Here is a 12,586-nt window from a genome sequence, read left to right on the forward strand (position 1 = left end):
TAGGAAGTGTTAGAGTACTCCGCTTTATTCGAGCCCTCTTACCACCCCCCACAAAGCGAAGGATTCTCGTCCGAAGCGAAAGAAAGAAGGAGTCCGGGACAGCACAAGGCAGAGAAGAAAAGAGATAGAGAAGCCTAGGCAGCACATTCATCTTCACAGAAACCATTCTACCAAACCAAGAGAGTGTCAGTGGAGCCCACCTATCCAGGTCGCGACAAATTTTGGCCACCAACGGAGGAAAGTTCAGCTCAAACACCTTGCTTAGGTCCCTCGGAATTACCACCCCAAGATACCTGGTACTGACTTTCTCTGTCCGCAACCCAAACACCTCCACTCTACCCTCAATATCTTCATCACGCACTCCCATGGGCATAATACATGATTTAGAAACATTGATTTTGAGACCGGAGAACTGTCCAAAAACACGTATCAACTCTAACAACCGGGGCAGCGAGTCATTAATTCCAGATAGATACACCAGGATGTCGTCGGCAAAAAGAGACCACTTAAATTCGTGCTCCCCACATCGCACTCCTGTAATCGCCTCTTCATGCCGAACCGCGATAGCAAAGGGCTCCATAGCTAGAGCATACAAAAGAGGAGAAAGAGGACAGCCCTGGCGAGTTCCTCTAAAAAGTGAAAAGCTCGGGGACGCGAAGCCATTAACCAGAACCCGCGCAGATGGAGCATTATATAATGCAGCAACCCATCCACAGAACCTATCGCCAATACCCATCCTTCGAAGCACCTTCATCATGTAAGACCATTCAACGCGATCAAAAGCCTTTTCAGAATCTAGCGAAAGGAGATAAGCCTCAGAATCATCCTTGGACACTTCGTACATTAAGTCCAACGTTTTCCGCACATTATCAGATCCCTACCGCCCTGGAATGAAACCCACTTGGTCCCCGTGAACCAAAGAGGGAATAAGCCTAGACAACCTGTTCGCCAAGATCCTGGCCAATAGCTTCACGTCAACGTTTAGAAGCTAAATGGGCCTATATGATTGACACGCGGAGGGATCCTTCCCCTCCTTCGGGATGACCACAATGAGAGCTCACATCATGGAGGGAGGAAGAGACCCCGTGTCCAGGGCCAAGTTATACACCTTAGACAAATGCGGCGCCAAAGTGGAGCGAAATGTCTTGTAAAAGCGGACGGTGAATCCGTCGTCTCCCGGCGCAGTGCCATTCTTCAAAGACACAATAGCATCAACAACCTCCTGGGGAGATATCGGGAGTTCCAAAGAGGCCGAGCGCTCCAGCGGCAAACGGGATGGGGAGAGACCCAAAGAACCGATCAACATCTGACCCATCACCAAAATATTCAGAAGTGTAAAGGGTTTCATAATATGACTTAAATTGTTCCGCAATTTGGTCATCCCCCCAGCCACCTTACACCCCCCCGACCAGATATACAATTGACTCGTCGACTGTTACGGAGTTCCCTGAGTCTCCAAGCCAATATCTTGTCCGCCTTTTCCCCCTTCTCCATATATCGCTGCTTTAGAAACGCAAGCTTCTTCTCCGTCTGCCCCACAAGCAAGGCAGACAGTTTAGCTCTCAGCTGTTGAAGCTTAGCCCTCTTGGCCGGGTCTAACTGCGTCTTCAGCTTCCCCCCTAGCTGAATAGCCAGAATCTGCTCTCTGTTTATTCTCTTCCCTAGCCTTTTCCCTCTTCCTCCTAGCTCCCATTTCCATCAAAACACCTCTGATCGTAGCTTTAAATGCATCCCACACTCCTCCAATCCCCACCTCTCCAGTGTCATTTAAGGTGAAGAACTCAACTATCGAGTCTAGCAGGGACTGCCTTAACACACTATCCTGCAGGAGCGAATCATTACAAATCCATCGCGAATTGCCCCTGACCCCCGGGGGAATCCCCAAACTAACACGGATCATATCATGATCGGACCATGGGATAGACTCCACCTTGAAGTCAGAGATATATTCATGGACCACTGAATCAACCAGCACATAGTCAATCCTAGAGAATGATTGATGTACTGAGGAGAAGTAAGTAAATAGAGGATCATGATTACCAACATCAGGGTGAGCATCTAAAAGATGTAGGTCCATGTTTACCTTCTGAAACGAATCTGCCATCTTCCTCTGGGCTCTAAGGTCAGGACATGGGTTTGAGGATTTCCTGTCTTTATCTGGGTGCAAAACCATATTGAAGTCTCCCCCTACAATGATTGCTCCCTCTGCAAAATCCCTGATTTTCCCGCTCATCCCCTGCCAAAACACATCCTGATCCTCGTTCGGTCCGTACACTCCCACCAATGTGAACAACCTACCCCTCATCTCCCCCTTGACCATAATAAAACGCCCCTCTGGGTCCACTTTATGCGCTCTGGGAGAGAACTGCGCATCTGGGGAAACCATGAGCACAACCCCCCGTCTTTTCACCCCATATGATGATCGAAATAGATATTGAATAGCCCTGGACTTGAGGGCGGGTTCTCTCCCGTTAACCCAATGGGACTCCTGCACAAAGAGAAAGTGCAACTTCAACCGCCGGAACTCCCTGAGCACCAGCGACCTCTTAGTCGTAGAGTTCAGGCCTCACACATTTAGAGACCCCACAGAAAGAGAATAAGGAAAGTCATTCATAAGGACAGACGAAAAACCACATGAGAGCGCCGCCCCCGAACCAAGGTGACCACCAAAGAAGAACCAAAACATACATGTTGAACCCAATATACATGGTAGCTCTTAACTCCCCCTTTTGCCCCACCCAACCTCACCCCTCTCCCCCCACCCAACTTGTGAGCGTCTGAAAGGACTGCATCCCCCTACAGTCAAGCTTTCAGACCACCAAGGCTCGCCTCCACCAGGGCGAACAAGCTCACACAGAACACCACAGTTTCCGGGCCCCCCAAAACCCAATCATCAAAGGAGAGGAAAGAAAAAAGCAGCTTCCGGCATCCCCCCCTCCACCAGCCAGACCATGAAGCGATCCAGTTGAGAGACCGGAGCTAAACCAACCATACCCAACCCATTTCGAGCACAATAGCAGTCAGAGGACAGCAGAGGCTCCGTCCTCCAGTTAGGTCGGCGCTTGCCCCGTGGACGGGGTGCTATCTTCCTGTATTGCCTGTGTCCCCGGACGCGACGTCGTCCCAGGGATGACGGAGAGTCCCCGCGGGGACCCTCAGTGAGAACGTCATCCAACTTGACCTGTTCCCGAAGGGAGTCACTCAACAGCTGTCATTGCTCTCCTGATGTCGGACTCTGAGGTAAGCACATGTCTCTCTCCGTTCAGTTCGAAAGTGAGAGAAAATGGGTGCCCCCCTCTATACCGCACTCCCTTCGAGTGCAACCACCTCGTTAATGGCCCACAGAGTCTCCTTCGAGCCAATGTGAGTGCAGAAAGATCCTGGTAAATGGAGATTTTGGCACCATTCCACTCGATCACACCTTTTTTACGAGCGAGCTCCAATATCCTAGTCTTCTCTCTATAGTAGTGGAACTTTACTAAGACAGAGCGCGGGCCTCCCGCACGACCCCCTGCTCTATGAGCTCTGTCAACGGTAGGAACAGTAGTAGACTCTCCTTCAAGGACAAGGCTTATGACTTCTTTGACCTTTCGCTCCAGGTCAACCTGCGTCTCTCCCTCCTGCTCCGGTATGTTGAGGAACCTCAAATTGGAACGTCTCTCTCGATTTTCCAAGTCGTCAAGCTTGAGGGCAATCTTTTCCTCCTTTCTCTCAAGCTCCGCCAGCCGCAGGTCAAATTGAGTCTCAAGGATATCCACAGAAGATTGATTGGCTTCGAGGGCCTGAACTCTATCCTCCACATCGTCCACCTTCTTATCCAGGGAGTCGAGTCTCTTCCCTATGTCTGCCCTAAACCCTCGGATCTCCTCAAGAAGGGCTGCCATACTGCGGCCCATGTCCTGGGTATCAACAACTTCTTTTTGGTCGGAGACCTGCATATTGATGACCTCTCCTGAGCCCTGGGGCGACCTCCGGAATCGCTGGAGAGCCCTCACTCCCTGCATCCGCACTCCAGACTCCCCATAGGCCGGTGCTCAGATCAATTCACCACAGAAGGAGCACTAACAGACCACGGGATCAAGGAGGGCCCTCAACCAGCTCTGTGAGAGCGCCCCTCCAGAGTGCATCCAGAGACCACACCGAAGCCAAAGAAGCGAGGAGAAGTAAGCGGAATCAGGACTCCCCTCCAACCCGTAGACAGTATCCACTCCTCGCACGCCTGCTTCCAGCACATAACCAGAGAAAGACAGACACCGTCAGGACTCAGGCAAGGCCCACAAGCTCCACAATGTTTTCAAGCGTCCCTACTACAATAGCCAAGATTCCTCCACAGCTGCGACCTCTCGCCAGCAACAGCCTCTGGGTCCTTTTTCAAAAAGTCCTAGTCTCTCCTTGCTGCCCCCTCTCAGCAGGCTATACCGACAAGGGACATGGGGAGCCAGGCTATCACACCCCCATTCTCATCACCGCTCTTCACACATCCCGCGACTCCCCTGCCGCGCTCCAGATCCGGTGCAGACCCCTTCCTCGCAGGTCCGACCAGATCAAACCAGACCCACGCAGCACACCGGCACCTCGCGCCACCCCCCGCAGACCACCATACCGTAGGCAGATGTTGAGCAGGTCGGGGGGGTGGGGCGTTGTTTCAATCAGAGGGCCTCCTGGTACCTCCTTGATCCACCTCCACCGGCCAGCCACCTCTGCACAAGTCCTCCCCCCAGAACGCTAATCTCGCGCTCTGTCACCTCAGCAGGATCAGGGGCCCCTCCTCGCTCCACTCAAGACGCCGGCAGGCGAACACCGCAGCTCGCTCTCCCAGGATGTTCTCTTCTCCTCAGGGGAGAGGCCACATCACCCCCCGCGGGTGCCGTCACACAACAGTCGCCGCCGAGGGGGGGGCCACGAATCCGCAGCAAGGCCGCTTGGGGGAGGAGGGGCGCCGATCCGGTCACTGGAGCCTCCGCCCCTCCCCCACCGCAAGCGAGACGGCGCCGCTCGGTTCTCCTCGGCGGGGACGCCCTGTCGGCCTCGCTAGGCTCGGCACCCTGGAGGCTTCGAACTCCTCACTCCCGGCACCTCCTCCAGGTCACGGAGGTATACGCCAGCCCCAGGGGGGGTCCGCACACAGCAACAATAGGGCTGGGGGGACCCAATTCCAAAAAAAAGGCCGCCCTGGGGAGGAGAACAGCCGAGAAGCTTTAGCACATCTCGGCGCCCCCTGGTGGCTCCTGACGACAGATTTTAATTAGATGTTTTTGAAAGATGTGGAGATTTCTCTCTGGAGAAACACAAAAGGACTCCTTCAAGCATGACATGCGGTTGGAATCTGAATGGAGGCTGCAGGCGAGGAGCTACATACTAGACATGCTATTGGTGGGGACCAAAAGCACCCAAAAGGAGGGTAATGGGATACAAAATAAACACCTAAAGTTTTCTTTATTTACTATTGTAAAAAGTGAACCGAGAATTCCCAGCCTGACGACGGGGAATTGTTCATAGCATGTGAATCTATGAAAGATCCAATGCTGAAGAATTGGATATGAACAATTCTTGATGTGTGTTCTTCAGGAAAAGAGCACTCTGATAATGGTTGGTATCTCCTTTTTGGCAATACTTAACCTTATTTAGATAGTATGTAGGAATAATAGTTTAACTGAATATTTTAGTATGGTTATCATTTTGTAACGTGAAAAATATTGATGTGCATTGTAAGAATTAATTGATTTACTGTGAATGTTTTTTTAGCAATGAGGAAACATCTGTAATTTGCATGGTGATTTTGTATCTTGTATGAATGTAGGAAATGTTTTTATAAACCATATAATCATAATAAGTGCAGCATCATTCCTCATGGGGAAAATAAGTCTGCAAAGAAATGATTTGTCAATGAAATAACTCAAAAGAAATGTTGAATATCAGATTGAGACATGTAGGAAAAACTCCTGGAGGATGTTAATGTTCCCCAGCTTAATTCCCTCTCCAAAGGAGATGTCCAGTATCCCTGTCAGTGCCCTTGAAATGTGGGCTTGCCCCTGCTTGGTGCCCTATCTAAATTAGGAAACTGAGCCATTCAAACATTAGCTAAATTAAAAGTTACACATGTGGTAATACAACTTCCTGTATTTCAAAAGAATCCAGGCAAACCATTCTACCAAAGAATCATCTCTGGAATGAGTTGCAATGTGGCCAGTTACATTAAAAGAAATGCAAAATCTCCCATAGGTGTTCCCAAACTGAACAAATTTGCATTCAGACTTAGGTGTGTTTTTCCACTACTTAGAAATATTGCATTGTGAAAATATTTTAAATTGCACTGTGAAACCTAGGATTTTTTCCCCTTTTACAGGACTCTGACTTGGCTGTGTTTCTCCAGTAGTTAAAAATATTGCATTGTGAAAATATTTAAAATTGCATTGTGAAATGCAATTTTCCCCTTTTGCAGGACTCAGTCCTGGGTGTGTTTCTCCAGTAGTTAGAAATATTGCATTGTGAAAATATTTAAAATTGCATTGTGAAACCTATAAAAGGGGAAAAGGGCCTAGAACAGGACTCTGACTTAGGTGTGTTTCTACAGTAGTTAGAAATATTGCATTGTGATAGTGGTGCCATTCTGCGGTTTTGACCTCTTAGCAAAGCATTCATCTAGCAAACTTCTACCACTATCTGAGCGCCTGTCGTCTTGTCCAGTTGTCTACTACTGCCTCGTCTCCCTCTGTCGAATCTGCTTTCACTCCTCCCTGCGTCCTTCCCTAGTGTTCTCCCCGCCCCTACCCTTCCTCCTCTCCCCCCTTCCTCATCTCTCCTTTCCCCACCTACACTATGGTGCTCTCTGTCGCTCCTATCTTTTCTAACTGCTTCTCTATCGACTATCCTGCTCTCCTCACTAAATCTGGTAGGAAGTTTAAAAAAGACATCCTGGTCTCCAACCCAAGCCTCCCTATCGCTGACACCTATACCAGTGCCTCCTCTAGGCAAACCCTCACCGACATCCTCTTTGATGTTCCCTCGCCGGACATATGGACTCCTCATATGGTCTCTGTGCTTAATCCTCTCTCTTTTTCTCCCATTAATGGTGGCACCCAGTGGAAGGCCTTCCTGGCCTCCTTCGACTCCTCTAAGGTCATCATAAATGTTAACCTGAATGGTACCGTCTTGGTCCAAGGCCCTCAGCACAATCTTCTCCTCCTTGATAGACGATTCCCATGCCTCATCAATTTCCTTTCTACTCCTGATGTCCCTACTCTCCCTTCTTCGGCTTCCTTGCCTCGCCCCTCTGCCTCCTCCTTGGCTACTGTGCCCTCTCCTCCTTCCTCTTCTGCCTTCCCTCAGGCTTCTTCTAAAACTCTGCAGGGCGTACCTCTTGATTTTTACCCCTGCCCGGAAGTCTTTCAAGGACGGCAACCTTCTCCATATTGCCACTCTTGACTCTCGCTCAGCTGTCAAACACTCCTCTGACATCTGCCGCCTCCTGGATGAACTTGACCTCGATGTCCTAAGTTTCACAGAGACATGGTTCACAGCGAGCTCTGTCACAAGCTTTGACACTCTTCTCACTGATGGCTACAAGATCCTCTCCGTGCCCAGGTCCAACTGTTCCCGAGGGGGTGTAACCATGATCTTCCCTGAGTGGATTCCTGCCTCTGTCATTCCCACGCAGGCCTACTCCTCTTTCGAATGCCTCGTCTGCAGGCTCGCTCGCTCTCGCTCTCTCTCACTCCCCCCCCCCCCCTCCCTAGCCATTCCCTTACTGTAGCTACCATCTATCAGCCACCTGGTCAGATCTCCTCCTTCCTCTCTGAGTGGGCTGACCTCTCCTCTTCCCTCCTGGTCTGGACCACTCAACTCCTCCTTCTTGGAGACTTTAACATCCACCTGGATGCTTCCTGTCCCTCCTCTGGACTCTTTTGCGCCCTCTGTAACTATCTTACTCTCTCTTCTCCCCTCTGTCCCGACTCACTCTGCAGGGCACACTCTGGATGTACTTATTATTCTGATCTTTTCAGACCTTCCCCTTTCTATCTCTCTCTCACCACTCCTCTCTCCTGAAGTAATCACTTTCTCCTTTCCTCCCAGCTCACCCTGTCTACTCCTCAGGCCAAGCCACCTCCAGCACTGCCACCCACCTTCTCTGTTATCCGACCCATGAAGCGTGAGGCATGCTTCCGGTACATCCTCTGACAAACTGGCCTGTTGCCTGCTCCAAAGGCAATACCGGCTCTCTGTCCACACCAAGAAGAGAGCTCACATCCAAGCCCACGTCACTGCGGCATCGAACAACTTGGCCGAACTCTTTAAAATCTACAAGAAACTGGCCAATCCTGCTGCAGTCTCTACATCTCCTGTCCCCTCCCAGGCTCTCTGCATGGCTCTGGCTTCTCATTTCATCTCTAAAACTCAGGACATCCTTTCCTCTCTCTCCTCCTCTCCCACTCCTCCCTCTACTCCCTGCTCTTCCTCTGGCCTTTGTTCGGCCACCTCTCCTCCCTCCTTCTCTGCCGTTCTCCTGTTCTCCCCTGACGAGGTTTCCAGACAAGTCCGAACTGTGAAAGTCTCATCAAAACAGGTCCATCCCTGTTCCTCCAAAACCATCAAGGACCACATTGACACCCTGGCTCCTGCTCTAGCTGACTTCTGCAACCACTCCTTCACCACTGGACTCTTCCCTTCCCCCATGAAGCACTCCCTTGTGCACCTTCTTTTCAAGAAACCTTCTTCCGACCCGTCCTGCCCAGCTAACTATCGCCCAATATCCATCACTCCTTTCCTAGGCAAACTCCTGGAAAAGCTGGCCAATCTCCTAGCTCAAACTCCACACTGAATCTGTTGGTTGTCTCCATAACCATCAGTCTGCCTTCAGAGCTACCAGAAGCACGAAAACTGCTCTCCTGAACATCCGTGAAGACCTGCTCTCCAAACTTGATTCCAACACCCCCTGTGTCCTCATCTTAATTGATCTCTCTTCTGCCTTTGACACGGTCAACCATGCCATCCTGCTCAACCGTCTCCGTGATAACCTGGGTATCACCGATCAGGCCCTGGCTTGGCTGACTTCTTTCCTCTCTGATCGACCCTCCCAGGTCCAACTTGGGTCCTTCCTCTATCTCTACCTGCGGTGTACCCCCGGGGTCTAACATCTCTCCCTGGCTGTTCAACCAATACCTGGCACTTCTTGCCCACCGCATTGCCGCTCTCTGCCCCAACTTTCAGTGCTATGCGGAAGATGCTCAGCTCAGTTTCAGGCTCCCTTCAACCACCTCTTCACCCTTCTCTCATCTCCGACTATCTGTCTGCTATCCAGGAGTGTGTGCCGCCAATCATCTCTGCCTTAATGCCAGTAAGACCGAGATTCTCCTCATTGGCACACCCACTCCTTTCCTGTCTCTCTCTGGCCAGCCTCTCTTGGCCCTCTTCCTGCTCCCACCTGTGAGGCTAAAAACCTTGGGGTCATCTTCGACTCCACACTCTCCTTCTCTCCTCACATCTCTGACGTCTCAAGAAGTTGCACTACCAGCTGCACCTCCTCAGAGGTATTCTTCCTTTCCTCTCCTTCCCCCAGAAGCTCACTGTCTCCAGAGTTCTGGTTCTTGCTAGGCTGGACTACTTCAACAGCCTCTTTGTAAATCTGCCTGCCTCTACTCTCCGCCCTCTATAACTCATCCAGAACAGGACTGCAAGACTTGTCCTTGGCCTCAAGCCCAGGGATTGTATCTCTCCAGGACTAAAATCTCTGCACTGGCTCCCAGTGGCTGGGAGGTTTAAGTTCAAAACCCTCTACATCGTCCACAAGGCCTTCTGGGGCCTGGGGGCTCAATACCTTCAACTCTTTCCTACTAAATATCTTCCTTCTCGAGCTCATCGCTCATCCACCTTCAACTTCCTCAAGGTCAGTCGCTTCTCCAAGCAACGAGTTGGTGGTAAATCTTTCTTCGGCTGGGGCCGCCGTCCTGAATAGCCTCCCTGCCTCTCTGAAAATTGAGGAGAACCATCTCCGGTTCCGGAAGCACCTCAAGACCTTCCTCCTTACCTCTGCTTTCTCTCCTGCTCTCCCCTGCTGAACTACTGGCTTAAACTGCACTGGTCACCTGGCTACCCACTGATCTCGGGCCAAGATCCCCTCCCCGCCAGTTGCAGACCTGCACTGCCCCCCTGGCAACCCTTGCACTTGGGTCTGTCCCTATAGCCCCCTACCAGAACTTGACACCTGATGCCCGCATTTACCCTTGCACCTGCCACCAGCTGCCGCATTTTATTTATTCTTTGTTTCTATTTATTTACTGTTATCCTATGTACTGCACTTCCCCTCGCCCCTCTCACTTTTCCCCTTCACCCCTCCCTTTCACTTGCGCGCTCTCAATGTCACCTGGCCTACTAAGATTGTTGTCTGTCTTCCCCCTGTTCCCCTTCCTTGCCTCGTCGCACCTTGAAACACTTGTGTATAGGCGCGTTATAAATGCCATATCATATCATATATCATACCATGTGTTTTTAAAGGATGCTGCGGGGCTTTCACTTGACCAGCAGGTATCTGATGCCTGAGGATACATTTTAGATATTCTATGAGGAGTAGATGGGGCTCTATGCCTCATATAGAACATGGATTTAGTCACATAAGCAGCCATGGTTGCCAAAAGAAATTCCTGGGGAATTAATTTCTCCATAAAAGTTATCAAATCTTTTCCTTCTACATGTTCAGGAATCCCCAAAGAATCTGATATTGTCTTTACAATTGCAATCTTCCAGATTGACACGTGTGATTTTCAGTTGAGTTTTCCGTATGTTCCAGACCTTCAACTCGATATTCTGTGGATGAGACAATTTTCAGATTCTCCGAAATGGCCATTAAATTGTAGCATATCATCTCAAATGGCGTGGAGGTTAGTTTGCAACACGTTGGTCGAATGTTCCACAGTAGATGATAAAGTTCTGATAATGGTGACTTGCTGAAGAATAAGTGAAATGTCGTCGTATAAAGAAATGGTAGCAATACCAGAACTTGCATCTTCAGATACAACATTGGAACCTTCTGATGCCTTGTTAATCTTTTAACTTGGCATACACCGAATTTAGCGGGATTGATGAAGAGAGACCTAACTCATTGTATTAGCTAGAAATGTGTTTCAAATGATACAAGTCAGATAGCCCCAAGTCAGGAAGAATCTTTGTGATTGAATGTGAGAACACAGTCAAATTATAAGGTAGACCACAAAGAGAGTCTCCAATGAGTGGACGATCGCCAATAATATTAATATGGGAGACTGAGGGCTACAGCTGAATCACTTAAAATGCACTTTGTGGCCTTTTCCTGGGTTGCAGGGATTTTTGTGGGTAGAATCAACAGAGTTGCTTCATTACTTTGTAGAAGCATCATAAGATGAAGGAAAGTGGCTGCATACTCTATTTCTAGAGCATTTCACCAAATGTTTGTACATCATCAATTCATATGCATGCCAAAATAAATAACTTGTGGCCACCAGGAGGTGCTGTCATGGACTAGCACCGCATAGTTTTGCTTTTTTTCTCTTAGGTTTCTGTAGTTTGACCACTCAATGAATGCAGTTGCCGATACATACCTGAACTGGCATTCTGGAGCAGTATTTCTCATCAGCCTGCTTTCAGCATTTATTATGACCAGTCACAACGACATTTTCTGTGAAGAGGCTCCTGAGTTGCACTTGTGTAATGTTCATCTGCCTTAAGTGAGGGGGCAAGCATCTATATTATGTGGGTTTATTGTACTTAAATGGGATTTATGGTGGGAGGTCTACGTGCATACACAGCAAGGTATTTCTTTAAAAAGCAAGGATTTAGGGGAGAAAGGGGGGCAGCGCTTCTTCCAGAAGTATGCTGTGATTTACGGACTCGTAGAATGCTTGTTCATAAATGATTTGTCTGTTGGTGCTAGCCTCATATCAATTCTACGAATAGCATACTATCCGGTAAGTACTGATAGAAGAGCCAAGTTTATATGAGTCCACAGTACCTAATGAGCTTTACTATAGTGACGAACAGTTCGTTTTGGATCTTGCCACCTAAATCCATGCACTAATAACGAGTCTGCTCGAGAAGGATCTTGGTGCACGTCCTGGCATATGTTGTTGAGATTCCCTATTTAGATATAGGAATGGAGCACTTGAAGGTGTTTGAGGTCATCAAGAGTCCTTTTCTTTCGTTATGCCTTTTTCTCTTAATCTGTTTTATCCTATTGTATTTTCTGATGTTTATTAACACCTCTTTAAATGGGAGTTGTTGCAAGATTTATTATCCTTCTAATTTGGTACAGGTTCGCAGTGACTCGTCGCAGATAGTCAACGAAAGTGTCCCTCAGATTCACATGAAAGCTGCAGAGATGAAACAGATCTATAGAAAAATCGACAGGCTTGAGGTATGTCTTTTGTGCATCCCGAAGATACGCTGCATCTGTATTTGGAAATTCTGTTCTTTTGACAGATCTGTGATTTAATATTGTAGCACTCTTGCCTAATTCACGTGGTAATATGAGGCTTGCACTGCTCATACTGTTGGCTACCATTATCAAGAATCTTGTTTATGTGCCCCCATCCTTAACTATAGCCCCTTTCCTGCCCTT

The 12,586-nt window shown here is 49.0% G+C and overlaps 1 protein-coding gene across 2 annotated transcripts in view; it reads left to right on the top strand.

The window, feature by feature from the left end:
• The window catches only part of BLOC1S4 (biogenesis of lysosomal organelles complex 1 subunit 4), a 295,649-nt gene that overhangs the window by 163,161 nt on the left and 119,902 nt on the right, over positions 1-12,586 (top strand). Inside the window, exon 3 of one of the 2 annotated variants that reach the window (XM_069620571.1) lies at positions 12,281-12,382. The exons of the other annotated variant lie outside the window; for it this stretch is intronic. Coding sequence (XP_069476672.1) covers positions 12,281-12,382 — 102 coding nt within the window. The remainder of the gene's footprint in view (positions 1-12,280; positions 12,383-12,586) is intronic. 2 annotated transcript variants of the gene reach the window in all.

This window comes from Ambystoma mexicanum, chromosome 5q, assembly GCF_040938575.1.
Source record: "Ambystoma mexicanum isolate Mex_15411 chromosome 5q, UKY_AmexF1_1, whole genome shotgun sequence".
NCBI classification, from domain to species: Eukaryota; Metazoa; Chordata; class Amphibia; order Caudata; family Ambystomatidae; genus Ambystoma; species Ambystoma mexicanum.